Raw genomic sequence first — 18,925 nt, forward strand, 5'->3', positions numbered from 1 at the left:
CTGCGTGAAAGCTCTAGATTGCACTCTGAAGCACACCTGGCCATTCTGCCCGGGATCACAGGCTTTGTCTCCCTGGCTTACTCTCTCCATGCTGACATAAGGGGAGATGAAGCTATTTCCCCTGTTTGTGGGGCGCCTGAGACCTCACCCCCGCCTGTGCCCGCCCCTCCCAGCGAAGCGCCCTCGCCCCGTCCCGCTCTGGAGACGGCGGCGGCGTCTCAGACGAGCTCGTTGGAGGGCTAATTGTCAGCGCCCCCCGCTTCCTCCCAGCCCCTGCGCTAATTATCTCTGTAATGAGAGGTTGCCGTGAAGGACGGCTCTCGCTGAGGAGAGAGCCGCTCTCCGCCCAATCAGGGCCAGCCATTATCTGCTCTCGGAGATGAGGTGGGAGCGCGAGGCTGCAGCGGAGAGTCCCTGCGCTTCCCTCAAGAGTTCAGCTGTCAGCCCCCCCCCCCCCCCCCCCCCCAACCCATTTACTGCAGGTATTTTTACACTCGTATTCCCCAGAAAGCCCTGCCCTCCTTTTTTCTGTATAAATTTTCACTCTCTCCCGAGTTTCTGAAATGTAGTTTCACAGCTGTGCCCTGTATGTGTGTGTGTGTGTGTGTGTCTGTGTGTTAGAGAGAGTAAGTGCACACACATGTATTTTTGTGTGTTCTTGCAGGCTCGTGTGTGTATGTGTGTGTGTGTGTGTCTGTCTGTGTGTCTGTGTGTGAGAGAGTAAGTGTGCACACATGTATTTGTGTGTGCTTGCAGGCTTGTGTGTGTGTGCATGTGCGTGGATGTTTTCCAACTAACACAAACTGAATGTGCCAGCACAGTGAAGTGGAAATAACTGATCTCTGTGTTCCAGTGGTCTAAAGGGAACATTCTCCACACATCAAACATTGCTGTGTTACAAATTAAGGATATACTGCATGCAGGATCAGACTGTTTGGAATCAATAACTGTAAAAAAAAAAAAAAAGAGAGAAAAGCCTGAATTGATTTTGAAGCATTTCGAATGTTTAGGATAAATGTTTGGTACATTCCTGTCATCAGAAACAACGGACACCCCAAATGTGGACTTAATTTGTTGTCTCGTAGCCTCCAAACCCTTCAGGACGCAATTATCCTACTCAGTTTTCCTCCCTTCCCTTGCTCTTCCCCTGAAAGGCTCAGAGAGATGAAGTTGCCGCATTTCCACGCCAGCAGATGGGTGTCGTTCTGGGAGCTCCCTTTAGGGTTTATGGAACAGATTGTGCTGTGAGCGGTGCTAACGTGTCTGCAGTGATGTCCGGGTTGTCAGAACTGATGGAGTTTAATGCCCTTTGTTCTGGAATATTCTTCAAAACCTCTACTGACGGAAGTGGAACTTACCCCTCAGTGGCTGTTAGGCTTTAGAGAGCGTAGGCTTATCTATTTGTTTCCATTTTCATTGACGAAAGTAATAATCTTTTAGGTGGATGTTCTCGTCTGATGTGTTTGCGATGTGCTTTGTTGCAGATTAATCCTTTAAATCTTGTAGCTAAATGATGAAACCGCTGCTTTTGTTCATGATACCTCGCTTCTGTCACTGAACTCTCCAAGCCCGCTCCGGTTGTGTGACGTTGTTTGGCCTGCGCTGTGAGTGAAGCCTGCAAGGGGAATCATGACATGTGGAAACCCAGCAGGCGTTTGAGACCCCACCCTCGGTCCCCAGGGTGTAGATCCTGGGCCTCGGAACAGCAGTGGTGAGCTCGGGGAAGCACCGCTGAACGAGGCCTGTGGATGGAGGGAAGGCCGAGGGGCCGAGAGGTTTGTGTTGTGGGGAGACGTGGTCGTGAGGGCGCGTGCTGTTCTGCAGAATAACGGCTCCAGATTGATGGCAGACTTATTAAACCCCCCCGTGGTGGGGAGCTCCTCAAGGTCACCGCCAGTAACAGCCCGGCCTCTGTTTGCACACGGAATCCGGGGTCTGCTACCTACCCGAGTATCCAAGCAACCGTGCCTCTGTGTTCTGCCGGGTGAAGAGCCGAACGCTGCCGATTGGTATCTCGCCGTTTCAGTGCCGTGTTCAGTGCCGTGTTCAGTCACAGGCAGAACAACACAGTCAGACAGACAGGCCCACAGAGTGACAGGCAGACACACAGACAGACAGACAGGCCGACAGAGTGACAGGCAGAACAACACAGTCAGACAGACAGGCCCACAGAGTGACAGGCAGACCGGCCCACAGATCGACAGGCAGTCACACAGACAGACAGACAGGCCGACAGAGTCACAGGCAGAACAACACAGTCAGACAGACAGGCCCACAGAGTGACAGGCAGACCGGCCCACAGATCGACAGGCAGTCACACAGACAGACAGGAGGGCAGTGTTAGGCTCCTGTGTGGTGTAGTGTTAGTCTGTGACTCCCTTTAAGTCTGTTTTAGTGGTGGTATGTTAGTCTGTTACTCATTTAAAGCTGTGTTAATGGTATGGTGTGTGCTCCTCTCTGACTCACTGTAAAGCTGTATTAGTGGTGTGTGTTGTCCTGTGACTCCTTTTAAGGCTGTATTGGGGGTAGTGTGTTAGTCTGCAATGCATTTAAAGCTGTGTTAATGGTCTGGTTGTATTAGTCTGTGACTCCTTTAAAGCTTTGCTAGTGTCGTGGTTGTAGGCTATTAGTCTGAGAGGGAAAAGGAGGGAAGCTCATATCCTGTTTCTTGACATGTAGATGGAAAATGTGGCTCTGCTCAACCTTTTCTGTCATTTATAGAGAAAAATAGACCAGAAATATCTTCGGTAAAAATTTTTTTTATTAGTCTCCTCTCACCTGTTCCACGAGCTTCTCCAGACAGCTGATAATGCTGTGCATTAGGATGTGTGTGGGTATGGGGGGAGGGTGTGACCGACTGGGTTTAACTCTTGCGGTGGTCATGTGATCCCTGCGTTTGCCCCCGGTCTTTAGGAGAGTGGCTGGCGTCGCGCGTGCGCCGGGGGGGTCTGAGCAGAGACCCCGTCTGCTGCGGTGTCCGTTTGGGGAGGAGGGCGGCGGCGGGAGTTTCCCGCTGTGCGAAATGTCACGGAAACGCCGAAATGAGAGGCACGGGTTCTGTGCCGCGGTTTCGGCTGTGGCGGCGCGCGGAATGGGGACGCGGGCCCCGAGGTCACGGTGAGGCGATCCTGGTCCCGGGCACGCGGGCGTGGCTCCAGATTCACTCCTGACCGTCCCGCTGGAAGGTGGGTGGGAGAGAGGGCTCAGCCCGGACGTCACCTGTAATGAAGGTGGTTCCGCGCCTGTTGGGTGGGTTGCTGTACCCGCTCACCCCCCTTAGCTGTTCTCAGTAAACCCCTCCCCTGTGATGTCAGGTCTTCTGCATGCCTCCGACCCTGCGGCCTTAGCTGTTCCCAGTAAGCCACGCCCCCCTGGCCTTTGATGTTCTCAGTGAGCCTCACTCCCGTGACTGTAGCTGCTCCCAGTTCGCTGTGACCCCTGGTTACAGATGCTCCTTCTACATCCTGTTTCAGTGGCTACAAACAACCCCTCCCCCCTCCCCCCAGTCCCCAACACCATGTCTATGACCCTCAGTGTACCCACAGTGAAGTATGCTAATGTTGGGGGGGTGGGGGAGGGGCTACACCTCACTTGGGCCAAATGAGGAATGTAAATTTCCTTTATACTGCTACTGTGTGTTTCAGTTATTTAAATTATTTTCTATGGCTACATGAGCCTCTTAATTAGGAACGTTTCCATGCTGGGATTATTTTTAGTGAGCAATGAAATTGTGCAATTGGTAATTTTTTTGTCATTTATGAGAAATATTATTCTTCTACAGTTTACATTTCTAAGGGAATGATTCATTGAGGGGGAAAAAATTGCCTTGCTGTTCTTGTAAGAGATTTATTGATATATAAGAGATAATGTGTGTGTGTGCATGTGTGTGTGTGTAAATATCTGTTTGTGTGTGTGTGTGTGTGCGCGTGTGTTTGGTGTGGGAGTATCTGTGTGCGTATTTGTGTGTGTGTGTACGTGCGTGTGCGCGTGGTTGCGAGCGTGTGTGTGTGAAAGGGAGAGAGAGAGAGAGAGAGATGGAGAGAAGGTGTGATGGGGGTGTGTGTTGGAAACTCATTAGTATTGGCTGGCCTGCAGTGGGACTTTGAAGACAGTTTTAGAGTCTGAGAGAGAGAGAGCTCTCTGTGGCGCTCGCTCTGTGCTGCCAGCAGGAACAGATCAGTGGAAGGCGGAAACTCAATCAGCGCTTGCCTGATTCCCGCCGGTTTGTGAAAAGTAGGCCAGGGAGGGAAAGTGAGGCGAGCCCTTTCAGAACGAGTGTGATATTTTTAACCCGACGCCAGTGAAGCCCCGTCTCTAATTAACTGCAAATTAACTTTTGATAAGCTGAGGGACAGAGAGAGCCTGGGCTAATTTTAGACATGTGAAGGAGAAGGAGTGAAGGAGAAAGCTGGTCTCTCATTAACGATGTGCTCAGTGAGCGGGCCAGGCCTGTGGACCTGATCATCTTAATGCTGAACACCTCCTCACCTCTAAGGTGAACGCCTTGGTTTAAATTGGTCAGCTGTGTTTTCTGCAGCCATTGGCTGATTCCAGTAATTTGTAGTTAATTTCAGGATGAAACCTTGAGAGGTTTGCACCTACCTAAAAATTGATGTAGGCCTACATTATCCTCATCTGAAAAAAGATAGATCACTTCTCATCTGAGAGTTCCTCTCTGTCTATGATTTGAGTCCAGCTGTGCCGCCTCTCGGCTTTTGCTTAGGGAGAGAATTCACGGGCCACTTTCCAGGAACTCTGGGAGCCCTTGCTATTTTTAATCTGAGGCTGATTCCTCCCCTGATTGGCTGTGCCACTGGAACTGGATGAAAGGTTTTCACAACCCCTGAGGATAAATTCCCCCGGAGACACAGCAGGAGAGAGAAATGTACCTGCAACCCTGCAACCCCCTTGGGACTGTGTTAGAGGGTGAGGGGGGTGGGAACGAGAATGAGAGTGAGAAAGCGAGCAAGCGATAATAATAATAATAATAATATTATAGCAACTTTCAAACATGTTGGTTTGTAAGGGATATTGGAAACAATAATAGCAATGAGACCTCTATAAGGAAAGCAAGATTAAGCCTGTTTGTCCTTTAAGGTCATTAAGTGGTCAGTGCTGATAAGAGGGTCCTAACCTGGTCACACGCGGTCATTTGCGGACGTCTGTAGACCGGATGGTCCCACGTGGATCATGCAGCAGTCCTTCCTGCGTCATGCAGGGTTGCTGTTTATGGAGATGTTCATGGACGTATGCAGCCCGGGTGATCTGCTTCCTAGCCGGCAGGCCTGTCATGGCTCATGATGATGATGATGATGATGATGATCCAGTGGGTGTGCTAGTCCATGCAATACTGGGTCTTTGGAAGGCAGGATGTTTCAAAATCTGCATTTTTACTTGCTTTCTGATTTCAAAAAGCTATCATTAGCCGTAATATGCAGTAATAGCCTACTCAATAAACCAATAAATGGATGTTGTTCTAAATTTTATTGACACTTGTTGCAGAAGCGGGATGAAATAACAGGATTAGCGCATTGAAACAAGATACAAATAATCTAATGTTTTGCTGTTCTGATCAAAACAAAGTTTGTTCTGTTTTAATTTGCTCATGTTGAGCAGGCTAGCTAGAGCGTGACATCTCGTTTTCTACTTTTCATTCAAATGAAGCGCTTTCTCTTTGAACCTCGCAATGCTACGGCTATGCAAATATTTCGATCAATGAACGACACAAATGAGACTGAAAGACGACTGGCTCAAAGAAAGTCATTGTTTTGTTGTGGTTCAAGTCTGGGTCATTGCTCGTTGTAATTTTGCGCAAAAATGACCTTGGAATATCAGCATTTAGAGAATGCAGTGTAGTTTTTCTGTGTAAAAAAAAGTACTGTCCTCTGTTAGCTTGACCACTGTGATCATTGCTCACATGGCCCTGGAAAGGTCTGTCAACTGTAGAAGTTTCCAGTACTAGGTTATGTTCCTGCACAGAAACACAGCTCTGTTAACTGCAAGGCTTAAATGGCCTTTTGATCACAAAAAGATTTACACACATTAAGCCATTTTGATGTTTAATAGTGTTGCCCTGTGTTAGGATTGTCATATGGTGTTTGCCTGTGTTTGGATGTCATGTGGAGTTAGCCTGTATTTGCTTTTTGTGAATTGTCAGTCTGTACAGTATGTAGTGATGGCCTTTTGTTGAATTAGTAGATTAATATATTGGCAAAAAGTGATGGTTGTAGAGGAGAATTTTCAGGTTTTTTTATTTTTTGTTTTTTTACAGGCAGGAAATCAAATATCTGTCATCAGTAACCTTAAGACAGGAAAGCATGTCTCGGTTCTGAGTGGAGTGTTACTGTATGTGTGTGTGTGTGTGTGTGTGTGTGTGTGTGGCCGTGTGCAAAGTTGCACGTATACACAAGTGAAAGTGTGTGTGTGCGTGCGTGTGCTGTTTTTATGTTATGGACATGCCATCTCTGACTGGATTCCTCTTCTCTTTCAGCCCGAAAACCTGCAGAAAACATGGCTTCGGGAGTTCTACCAGGTACGTCCCGGTACGGCCACACCACACTGCCTGCTGCTTCAGTGCGGAGGGGGGAGGGGGGGGGGTTAGAAGGGCCCACATCAGTATGCCCTAAATAGCTTTGCCCTCTGCCCTCTCCCACATTATGTCTTTACTGAGTCTGTTTCCCTGTTTGTTCTGGGTACAGGGGGTGCACACACACATCACACACACACATGTACACCCACTCACACGCATACTAACACACAGACACACACACGAACACATACACATTCCCACACGCACATCCACATACATACACACACTCACACACACACACACACACTTGCAGAGGCAGGGCGGGCAGTGTTACCTGCCCCCAGGCAGGTGGGACTCGCACACACACTGCGCTCCCGCCGGTGCTCTGGCTTCCTGTCAGAGCAGAGCGCCACTTTGTTTTATCAGAGCAGCCGAGGAAATCGCAGGTACGGTACTTTGTTCATCACGAGAGAAACCTCTGTGAAACCACAGCTTTTTCCACTCGCGCGACGGAGGAAGTTTCATAATCAGTGTGGTGAGCTGCTGTGATGCTGCTGTCATTGTGCGTGCCTTTATTATCTCCTGTATGGTGGCTTACTCAATAAAGTCTCAATAAAGTGCTGTGAGAAAGTACTCACCCCCCTCCTGCTTTACTCTGTTATTGCGTATTTGCCACTCTGAATGGCTTCAGATCTTTAAACAAAATGTAACATTAGACAAAATAAAACAATTTTTAAATTATTATTTCGTTTATTTGATGAAAGAAGTTATCTATCACCCATGTGAAAAAGTAATTGCCCCCTTAAACTTAATAATTGGTTGGCATAAACTGAATTGTGCCATAATAGAGGACATCAAGAAAATACTTTTTCACAGCACCGTAGGTTCAGCTGGAGGACAGATGGAAGGGTGAGATCAAACTGCCCCTCCCATCCCCGTTAGCCCGTCTCGCCACGCTGTTTGAGGCCGCAGGATAACACAAACAGCTCAACATGGCACCAAGGCCCGCAGTGGTTCTTGATGTCAGGGATGTCTTCGGCTTCTGTCCGCTCAGTTTTCGTGCATGTACTGTACATCGCCATTTTCAAACAGATCGAATTAATCTGTCCGTTTACACGAGTAGCTTGTAACAGTTCCTCTGAGTTAACAGGAAGTGACACCTCACCCAGATCCGTAAGCCGCCCATCACAGCCCCCTCTGTGCTTGTGGGTGATAAAGGGTTTTGCTGCAAAGATACGCAGCTTCTGTTCTCCATGGTTAAGGGACATCCGCTGATGAGTAAAGTCATTCATTTTGGTTGTAGCACGTTGTGTGTAGCTTTTGTTCACATGACCGTGTTTGTGTGCAGTACCGGCCAAAAGTATTAGGCCACCTGTAGTTAAAAAAAGAAATAAATAACTTTAGGTAGAGAAGAATGCAGTTAATATGTCCACATTTTTTGAATACAGGCATTTGTTTTCATTTTCTACCTACAATGCCACAAAGATAACTTTTACTTAAAAATAAGCTTAGGCATGACTTTCCTTGAAGCAGCCTTACTTTGGCTTTAATTATGATTAAATTAATTTTTGGAAGTCTATCCAATCATTTTGCAAAGTGGTAGGTGGAGGGGTGGGAGGTAGATGGTGGAGGGATTAAACTGAGTGAAATCTTACCTTCCTTTTTTTTTTGGTCACCTAATATTTTTAGCCTGTAGTGCAAGTAAAATAGACATTATTTGCAAGAAATTTGCAAAGTTGCAAGAAGTATGTTAATATATATATAATATGAGTTAGGCTGAGATGTATGGGGTCAAGTAAACATTGTGGCAAGAAGGTTATTCCCAAGAAGGAAATTGCAAAGAAACTTAAGATTTTCAGATGCAGTGTTCAGTACACACAGAGAAGGCTGCAGCTGATGGGCTTTAATGTTAATGGGAGAAGACCAGGAAGATCATGATGCAGAAGGCAAATCAAGTGTATTTGGGTTATCTAGCGAGACGGTCAAAGAAACTGAAGCCAGTAATGTAACGTAATGTGATGCAATGCTTCATTTGTGGCTTGAGCTAGCGGACTGTAGGAGCTTGATTGATCGGTGGGGGTCGCTGGTGAGCAGTGCGACGCAGTCATGCCTGTCAACTTTCTCCCTGCATATTGTGCACACTGTTGGCTATGACATCACCTTCTGGGGCTGCTGGTCTCTGCTGGTGCTAGTCTGGATTCGGTACTAGACGGTGGGGCTCATCCACTCACTGGAACAGGATGAGCCCTCCAGCAGCCCATAATGCAATGCTTTGACTCCCGGTATCTTGTGACACGCTTTGGCCCTTGGTTGCACGAGGTCCCTTGTTTGTATTTTATTGATGATGTCACGTGAAGTTCCTTTTGTATTTACCGATAGCCCCACAGGCTGTGTCAAACCATCCTGACAGGGTTACCTTTTTTCTTATTTCTTTTTTTTTGGAAAAAAAAAAACTGTGTGTGTGACGTCTCGGAAAATTAGAAAAGTTGTTAAACTGGCTTTTCTGTGGTTATCAGTAGAAGGATATCCTGCAAGCCTGCATACTGATGTGGTACTGGGCAACCCGCACACACGCACGCGGCTCTGCCGTCGCTATTGGCTGAGCCAGCCTCTGCTGCTCGCCCGTTCTCTCTCTCAGTCCGAGCAGGAAGTACAGTAGCTGCTTAGTAATGTATCTAAACATCTACACATCTAAAAATAAAAATAATATCATGTGATGAGTGTAAAAGCCAGAGGACCTTCGACATGCATGTTTTTTGGAGAATGATGCTGTTGTTAGCACATTAAGGGTTCTCCCCTGTCAGGCTGCTGGTCAGGTGCCTGATGTTCTCTGAACACGTGAAGAGTAAACTGAAGATCTGAATTAGTGTTTTTTTTAATTTTTTTTTTTACTTTGTGCTCTAATGCATGTTTACACACAAACATGCACACACTTGCATGTGTATACACACAGATATACGCACACACAAGCATACTGACATACTTGTGCGCGCACACACCCACACATACCCCAGAATGAAACGGCGAAAATAACTACACAGATAACACAGTGCACCATGCCATTTAGGAAATCAGAATACTGTTGATTAACCTGAATAAAAAAAACAATTTTTTTTCATTTGTGTTTCTCACTATAATATATCCTTGCTTTACAGCTCCCTTACATACCTGTGTGATTTTTAATCTTTTTCTTGTGCCAGGCAGTGAGGCTGGCATCATATCAACACGGGCTGGGAAATGAGGCAAGAGTGGCACAGACAGGAACTAGTTTCCCTTAAGCAAAGTGGGGCATTTGCGTGCCCCATTTGTTTACTGTTTGATGTGGTGGGGCCTGGCATTTGTGAACGATATAAAAAGCACTTTGCATGATGTGCCCAGGTAAATGTGCTTCAGGAATATTTGCATTGGAGCTCTCCCAGTCTCCCAGTCCCACTAAACCTTGCTGAAGGTTTCCTATATTTGAGACAATGTGGACTATATATATTCCCTATATCTGAGACAGACTGGAGCAATGTGGGTCGGTAGAGACTGTCTGATTGGCTTGGGCAGTGTGGGTTTGTAGTGATCCTCTGATTGGCTGGAGTAATGTGGTTTGGTAGAGACACTCTAATTGGCTTGAGTGGTGTGATTCTGCCGGGATCCTCTGATCTGGCTGGGCTGGTTTCCTCGGGTGTTAGCCTAGTAGTCATTCCCTGAAGAGCCACTGTGGCACGTGTCTGTCTCGTTTCAGGAAATGGGTTCAGGCCCTGAGAAAATAATTTGTTGTGCAAATCCTGTTAGCATTTCAGAATAGACTGATTTGAGTAATTCATGTTTCATCAGAAGAGAAGCACACATGCCGACATATGCACACGTATGATTTGACAATCTGAGAGGCAGGTAGAGATCCATCCGTTGTCCGATCTCTCCGCTTCGACAGAATCAGTTCATTTCCTCCTTCAGAATTGACAGCAGTGCAGAGCAGCGGTCAGAGCAGCAGTGTGTAACAGTGCTTATAAAAATGGTGTGGAGCAGTGGTTATAACAACAGTGTGGATTAGTGGCTATAACGACAGTGTGGAGCAGGGGTTATAACAGCAGTGTGGAGCAGGGGTTATAACAGCAGTGTGGATTAGTAGTTATAACAGCAGTGTGGAGCAGTGGTTAGTGCAGCAGTGTTTAACTTTGCTATTATGAAAGAAAGCTATTATGACGAATAATCAGCTGACAGATCATCTGGACTGAAATGCATTCTGAACAAACATGCAGCAGGAGTGTGTTGGTACTATCTGGTTCTAGAGTAGCATAAACGGATGAGAAAGTAATGATTTCACCATTTTGTATTGTACAGTGCATCTGTACGCACACACACACACATACAAACACGCACACACGCGCGCACACACACACACACGCGCACATACACACACACACACAAACTGCAGTACTGTAAGTACAGCCCGTGTTGGCTGCAGGAGAATGTGACCTGCGGGGTGAAAGCTGAAAGGTCCACTAATCTTTTTAGCGTGAAATTCAGAAATCTGGGGCTGAGCCCTGGGTCGCCCGGCTAAGTGACAAGCCAGAGGTTGATGGAAAATCCATAGTGTTATTGCCGTACTTTACTTCCATTTGATTCTGCTTTTACCGGGAATAATATGGGGCCTAGCAGTGGAGTAGGCCTCAGTCCTCAGACTGTCCCGAGCATAACACCCCCCTGGGGGCTCACACATCCTGGGCGACAGTGATCTACGGCCTGCCCCAATCTCACCCCCCAACCCCCTCCACCCCCCTTCCACCCTACATCTGTCCACCCCCTGACCAGGCAGAGCCTGTGACTGCCCTAATTCACTTCCGTATGGATTTTCCGTTATGGGTCAGACACCCCAGGAACACGCGGAGCTCACTCTGTCTCACACCCACAAACAGCCTGGAATGTGCAGGGGGGAATGGGCCCGAGCTGGAGGATGGTCATGTGATACAGTCGGACCACCCCCCTGCCTCCCCACAGCTCCCCCTTCTGGTTGGGCAGAGAGATGGCGCATATTGTTTGGCCACTTCTTGGTTATTAGGTTTTTACATGTTGCCCCTGTAGTATGCTCTCTCTCTCTCCTTGCGCTTTCTCTTTACATCTCTGGCTGTCTCTCTCTCTCTCTAAATTTTTGTCTTTCCCCTCTCATCACCTGCCTCCCACCTCCCCTCTTGTCTGTCTGCGTATGGCAGTCACACGTCTAACAGCGCCAGTTAAGGGCAGTGTGTTGTGCTGGCTGAAGGACGACATCACCAGCCATCGTGCTTTAAAGGGAGACAGAATTTGTCCATGAAGAATGCCTCGCGCTCTTCCAGAACCTCACACTCCACCACACCGCCAAATCTGAGCCATCAGTGCCATCAAAAATGTTTTTTAAATAGAAACCGAGAATGGCAGGTTGTGGTTTCACAGCTAATTACAGCAGTTTTTAAAAATGATCTCCGTAAAAGTGCAATATGAAATGACTCGAGGTGTATGCTTGCCAATCTATTCAATTCAATTCATCACCTTTAAGTGCCATTCATTTCATATCTGGCACAATTCAGAAACAAATATTTTCATCCATCCATTCTTCTAGCCCCACGGATAGGTGTTAAAGTGTTTTTGAACATTTAAAGTGTTTGTTTTTTATTTATTTAATTCATGTAACACCACTGTTTTAATTTTGAAATGTTGTGTAAAAATGTATTTTAAACATGCCTTATGTCTGCGTCTCTGTTTGGGTGAAGGGACTGTGTCCAGACCTCTGTGTCTGACGCCTCAGTGCGAATGACTGTCCCTGGGTCAGGGCCTGTGACGTCTCGCTGTGGCTGGCATTAGCGGCATTTCAAAGCAAGCTGATCCTAGGTCAGCGGCAGGAGTTGGCTGCTGTTTCTGGGTGATATGACAGGGGCAGAGATAGCCTGGGTGACTGTATGTGGCACAGTAGGCAGTCTGACTGTGCCAGTGGTTTTGTCTGCTCAAAGGGAGCCCTTCAGTACCCTTTATGTGTGTTTCTTTCCTTATCCCCCTGATGACATGTCCTTGTTGCATGATGATAACCTCTCCTCTCCTCTCCGCTCCTCTCCCCTCCCCTCCTGTCTTTCCCTCCCCTCTCCAGACGGTGCATTCATGTAAACCACACTTTATTGCGCTGCATTGCCAAGAAGTGGGAGGAAAGAACTATGAAGAGTCCATGTCACACGTGGACAGCTTCATCAAGTAAGATCCCTCTGTGTATCTACTGTCTGTGGCTCTCTCTCTTACTCATAGTGTAAAGTCCTCTATATTCTACTGTCTCATATTGTAAAATGCTATATTCTACTCTTGTAGTGTAAACTCATCTCTGTTATACTGTCTCTCATAGTGTAAAATCCTCTCTGTTGTACTGTCTCTCATAGTGTGAAATCATCTGTTCTGATCTCCGTTTCGCAGTGTAAAACCCTCCACTGTTTTGTGTCTGTCTGGCTCTGGTCCCTGTGTCTGTGGATCTGTGTCACAGATGATGTAAATGACAGAATAATCCGAACTCTTTCCCCTGCCGAGAGGCCGTCTGAATAATACAAACTGAATGAGCAGAGCTTGTGCAGATGTCAAGATGCTCTGATAAAAGGCAGGTGCAGATTCAAAGAGCTACGCTATGTGTTGGAATCCCCCCAGTGTCAGTGTACTAGAGTACCCAGCCTGGAAACTAGGGAAGGGCTCCCCCCTCTGGCGACTCCTTCACCTTGCTGTTTGCTTGGGGCCTTGTGCTGACAGGAGCATTCCTTGGGATCAGCACCATCCCCAGAGAACAGTGGCATCTGCATGTGGACAGATTTTTTTTTTCTTTCCCACATGCAGTGCATGTAATACATTCTGATAAATCAAAGGCTTGTGATTAAAATATTGGTCATGGATGTAGACCTGCACACTCTTAGACTAAACAATATCTTAAACAGTTTCCATCTGTTTCAAATGTCTAGAATAAGAAACGTGGAAAAGCAAGACATATTTTTTTTTAAATCAATGATCTTTCAGCCCCCCCATATTTAGCTGTGTTGTCTTAACAGCACAGTCCTTTTGATTGTGAGAGACAGGCGATTACACTCTGCAGTTTATTGACCCCTGGATCTCAGCTAACCGCTCTTTCCCCCACTACCCCCACCCCACCTCAACAGAGAGCTGCTGTCCAGTGATGCCATGAAAGAGTACAACAGGGCCCGCGTCTACCTCGACGAGAACTACAAATCCCAGGAGCATTTCACGGTATGTAGAGTCTATGCCCCCCACAGGAAAAAGCAGGCTGCTGTTTTTTGTGAGATCTACAAGTTTTTCATGTATCTCTGGATTCAGTAGTAGCGATTCAAACTCCAGCAGAGATTGTATCCTTTCGGTCGAGCCACCTCACAAAAGCTTCTGTTACTCTAGAAACGTTACAGCCAATCCTATTCTGTGGAACATCAGTTAGGCAACAATTTGATAAGATAAAGGGTTGTTATGAAGCACTTCATTAATTTTTAACTATTTTGTCACGCACTGATGCACTGTTTACAACATCACGTTTACATGCACATTACAGCACATACAGTATGTGGAGGCTGTTCTGCAGACAGAGTGAAGTGAAACTGACTGCTCTGAAATCCTTCCGCTGAGCCCCAGTGGCCACCTCAGGCTTACTGTAGGTTACTGGACCAAGTGAAGATTCAGCCTCCAGAGTGCAGGTGCAGTACACATTTATTGCCACAAGATGGCAGAATGTTCCTGAGAATGAGTCTGAGAGAAAAGTTTGTGAAAGGCTTGCACCATGTGTGATGAAGGCTGGGGTGGGTGTGAGTGCAAGAGTGAGTACACATCCACCCAGATCCTCATTAATGAGTTTAACATTGGACAGACACTCTTCTCATTCTAGAGAGAAAGGATATCTGGTGAGCTCAGATATAAAAATAAATAAAAATAAAAACCTTTCTGGGTATCCATTGTACATATCGGACATTGTACATCACTTAAACTGCTATCCTGCTTATTTCAGTTTGGTGTTTTGGGACTTTGGCTATAGTTTGTCAGGAGCTTTTTTCTCTTGGTAAAGCTTTCTGCATCTTGAGAAAACATTGTAATTACAGAATATGACCCCTTGGTGGAGCCAGATACAAATGATTTTGAACTGGAATGATTTTTCCCACCCCGGATAGGCAGGCAGCGGCTATCTTTTCTTAAAGTACTAGTGCCAAGCTGAAGAAGTAGAGTGTTTCAGGAGCAAAACTTCAGCATGTCAGTTATTAACGTTTTACTGTGGCTATCATCAGTGAGCTGCGTTAAGCAATAAATTAAGAGTTCAATCGTTAAACACTGTGGAGAATTGACATTCTCTTTTTTTACTTATTCTCTACCTTATTTTCAATAAAAGTGATACGCTGCTGCTCTCCAAGAAAAGATTTCATTAAAAATAAAAACTCAGCCGCAAGAGTAGGCGCGAAAACGAACCGTTTAATTGAAACGAAAGTGGAATAAACAAAGTGACAGCCTCCCCAACAGAAGCACGGCGTCGTTCCGCACGGCGAAATTAGGTAAAGATAAAAGGTCATATTTGATTAGGGTGCCACTGAGCCGGAGAGGAGTGTGAGATGGGGGCGCTGATGCAGTTTAGGGAGTCTGTCTTAATCAGTATTCAGTCCTGACTGCCGGGTCCTGTCTGTCTGGGTTCAGATCTCCCGCTTTCTGAGGGAAAAGAACCGCGCCGCGATCTTCACCACGCCGGCTCGTAAATCACGTCACAGGAAAAAGTCAAGCGTGCTCTTATTATAAACATATTATAGACGTATTATATATGTATTACAGAGTAAACTAAGTGCCCCGCTCTTTTCTGATGAAGTGATTTTAGCAGGGCCCCCCCCCGGCCTGAATGAATTCCTGTCAGTGTTAGTCGCGCGCGCTCCTATCCGAAGCAGAGACGCTTCTGTTCGCCTGTTTCCTTCCCCTCTCTCCAAGGAAACAAAACACTTAAAAATAAATGTCACTTAAGCCGATCTCGCTCCTTCTCCTCCATCACGGCCCCGTCACTCCCACAAAGAGCTCGCCTTCTCCGCCTCCCTCCCTGGCTCTCCCCCAGAAACCAGATGACATCACTCATATTTATTTTGGGTTTTTTTTCTGGGTTTTTTTTTCGGCCTTCGATTTTTTGGTCGGGGGTAATTGTTTGTTGTCTGCTCCGGCTGTCAATTTTCAGATAATGCAAGAGAGGCGCAGCGAGAACGCCGGGCTGACCAATGGCATTAGGCCGCTTTGTTTTGGAACGCAGAGGTGATTGAGACGCGGGTCTTCTGGGATATAACGTAGCGTAGAATGTACTTTACTGTTCCCGGCAATGCATAGGGCACCTAACAGCAGTATGAGGAATGGTGCTTCCTCAGGTATGCTAGTGACCTGACAGTATGAAAGCTAGCTGGGGTCACTTGGAGGGTGAAAGATAAATGTCATTTAGTGATACTTGAGTTGGATTTATTTATTTTTTGCCGATCCTTACTGTCAGGCATGGTCACCGCCTTTGTTACTCCTGCAGCAAATTTTCCAACAAAGTATAATCTTCATGGATTATCTCCAGAGATATCTCCCATAGAGTATAAGAATATAGAAGCTGTAGAATATGTGGAAGCTCAGGAAAAGTAAAGAGAAGGGCAACTAAACTGGTTGCAAAAATCAAAGACTCTTAAAGAGATGTTCCACCCCAAAAATACCCTAGAAGTTTCATGATTTTCTACTTACGTTGATGTTATTGATACATCCAGAAACGTGTCCCAAGTTTCAACTTGAGCCATGTAATCATACCAGGTAAATACAGTTGAAATAAAAACTGCACATTTACATCATTACAAACTTCAGATCATCTCTTTTGATCACCTAATGACATTGGAAGTTGTACTTGTTTGATGTGACTGCCAATTTAGCTTATTTTGAAGCTTGTAATGTGAGTAAAATAATCCACAGTGCCTTGAAAATGTATTTTCCCCCTTCCCCTTACCTCGCAGAAAAGTTTCGGGGAAGTCCATCTCGGTAGGGGAGTGAGTAAGGCGGAGTTTCACTTCCTCCTGGAGTGCCTCTGGGAAGGTTTGGGAACCATGTATATTTGTTTAAAAAATAGGTAAATAATATTGGAAAATATGTTTAAAAGTAATTATATACCTACCGCATCATTATTATTGAAAATTAAATTATTGCTGTGGGGATACTGTGGCAAAATGGGATGAAGGTGGTTTTTGAGACTGAGTGTAGTTTAGTGACCACTGATTGCCACCTGTTTTGGCAAAAGCATTCAACATAATTTTCACAGAAAACCCTCTTGGAATAAAAAAAAAAATCATTAAATTTGGATTTTTTTAGGGTGGAATATCATGTTAAAATGCAACAGGAGACTTTGGGGGGGGTGGGTGGTTGTTTGGAGTTCTTATATTTTTAAAAGGAATTAATACCATGGACTATAACAGTTATTTCAAATTGTGATTTGCCAACAGAATGAATGAGTTGTAGGTGGACATGAGTTAAAGATAAATTTTGCCATGTTGCGGCCATAACATTTTACGCACAGACATCGATGTAAAACATGATGACTTTATGCTCGTAAATTCTGCTGCCTTTTCCAGTCCAAAACTAAATGGGCAAGCTTGCTATTTAACCGCGCCTACTGTGACTATCTGTGGGAGAGGAAACAGAGAGTACGAACTGATGTAAAGATAATATGTGCTGATGATGTCACTGAATGAATCAAACATGGGCGCAAATATCACTTTCACTCTCGGTTTCCACTACTACAGCAAAATAATTTATGAAAGAAATGCAGGAAACTGATTATACCAGGTGTGGTGTTTGTTCTTTTTTTAAGGATAAATCAATGTTTAGATTTATATTTCAACCGCTGTTACTTTACCAAATTTAGCTTGAAAAATGGAAGTATTATATCTGACACATTTCAGAATGTTACACGTGTCTTATGTGTGAATTTAAATGGAATAATATGCAAGAACAGAATACGCCTAAAAGGATGATGATATCAAATTAATCACAAGTGCGGCACAACTGCGCAAAATTAAAGGAGAAAATGGAAGAGATATGACTGATGATTTACAAGTGAGAAGTAATGAAATATAGATTTAGAAATTAGAATTACAGTTATCTTATATCAAACAAAAGCAAATAAATTCATACGCAATTAATAAAGTAAACATCGGTGGTTATTAGGAGGAAGTTCAGCTCTCTCCTGTTGTGTGCCTGTGGTTGTGCAGTGAGCCGCCCTATTGGACGGCCTCCCTCCCCCCGCCCACTCCCCTGCTCCCAGCCCCCTCCTGAGGCTATCGATCGCTGGGTCCCCGGCTCTGTGGGAATGATGTGTAATCTAAGCGGCCACACTGTGAAGTATGGAAAAGCCATCTGTTACCCCACCCAGGAGAGAGATATCAATAGAAAGAGACATAACATTAACGACTCTTCCAACTTCAGCAGCGGGAAGGAGCTAAATGAGAAAGAAATTAGAGATGTATTCCTCTTTGGTTGCGGTAGTCGTCTGTTTTATTGCGGTGTTAAGGTATACAGCAGGTAAAATGTCAATTAGAAAGGCCCGCCCTCATCACTCAACTCCCAATCCACTCGTTCCAGCTCATTAATATTTATAATCTGACAGCCGAGGCCTGGCCGGTAATTTGTAATGAAGTTCTGTAATGCCAGAATGTGTGTGTGTTTATACGCTCAATTGTGTGTGTGTGTATACGCGTGTGCAGCTGCTGCTTGTTTGTGTACCACCAGTTTATGTTATGTTTGTGTGTATTTGTGCCTTGTGTGTGTGTGTGTGTGTGTGTGTGTGTGATGCTCGTACTGTAGGAGATGTCTCTATTCACACAAACACGTGCATGTGTGGACACATGAACACACACAAATCCACACACATTCTCTCTCACACACGGACACACACGTGCAGACGCACACTCATGCCTACACACATACATGTGCACACTCGCAGTTTAATACACTACCCCTCACAGCCGCCCATAGAGTTACCCTGTGTAGAGCTCCACTACCCCTCACAGCCCCCCATAGAGTTACCCTGTGTAGAGCTCCACTACCCCTCACAGCCCCACTCATAGAGTTACCCCGTGTAGAGCGTCCACTACCCCTCACAGCCGCCCATAGAGTTACCCTGTGTAGAGCTCCACTACCCCTCACAGCCGCCCATAGAGTTACCCTGTGTAGAGCTCCACTACCCCTCACAGCCCCACCCATAGAGTTACCCTGTGTAGAGCGTCCACTACCCCTCACAGCCCCACCCATAGAGTTACCGTGTGTAGAGCATCCACTACCCCTCACAGCCCCACCCATAGAGTTACCGTGTGTAGAGCATCCACTACCCCTCACAGCCCCACCCATAGAGTTACCCTGTGTAGAGCG

General features: G+C 45.9%; 1 protein-coding gene across 2 annotated transcripts in view; it reads left to right on the top strand.

Moving 5' to 3' along the window:
- Positions 1-18,925, top strand: part of LOC118218007 (inositol polyphosphate-5-phosphatase A) — a 131,068-nt gene that overhangs the window by 25,781 nt on the left and 86,362 nt on the right. For both annotated transcript variants that reach the window (XM_035400303.1, XM_035400304.1), the window contains exons 2-4: positions 6,491-6,532; positions 12,636-12,736; positions 13,675-13,762. In XM_035400303.1, coding sequence (XP_035256194.1) covers positions 6,491-6,532; positions 12,636-12,736; positions 13,675-13,762 — 231 coding nt within the window. The remainder of the gene's footprint in view (positions 1-6,490; positions 6,533-12,635; positions 12,737-13,674; positions 13,763-18,925) is intronic.

The sequence above is a fragment of the Anguilla anguilla genome, chromosome 18, assembly GCF_013347855.1.
Source record: "Anguilla anguilla isolate fAngAng1 chromosome 18, fAngAng1.pri, whole genome shotgun sequence".
In the NCBI taxonomy this organism is placed as follows: Eukaryota; Metazoa; Chordata; class Actinopteri; order Anguilliformes; family Anguillidae; genus Anguilla; species Anguilla anguilla.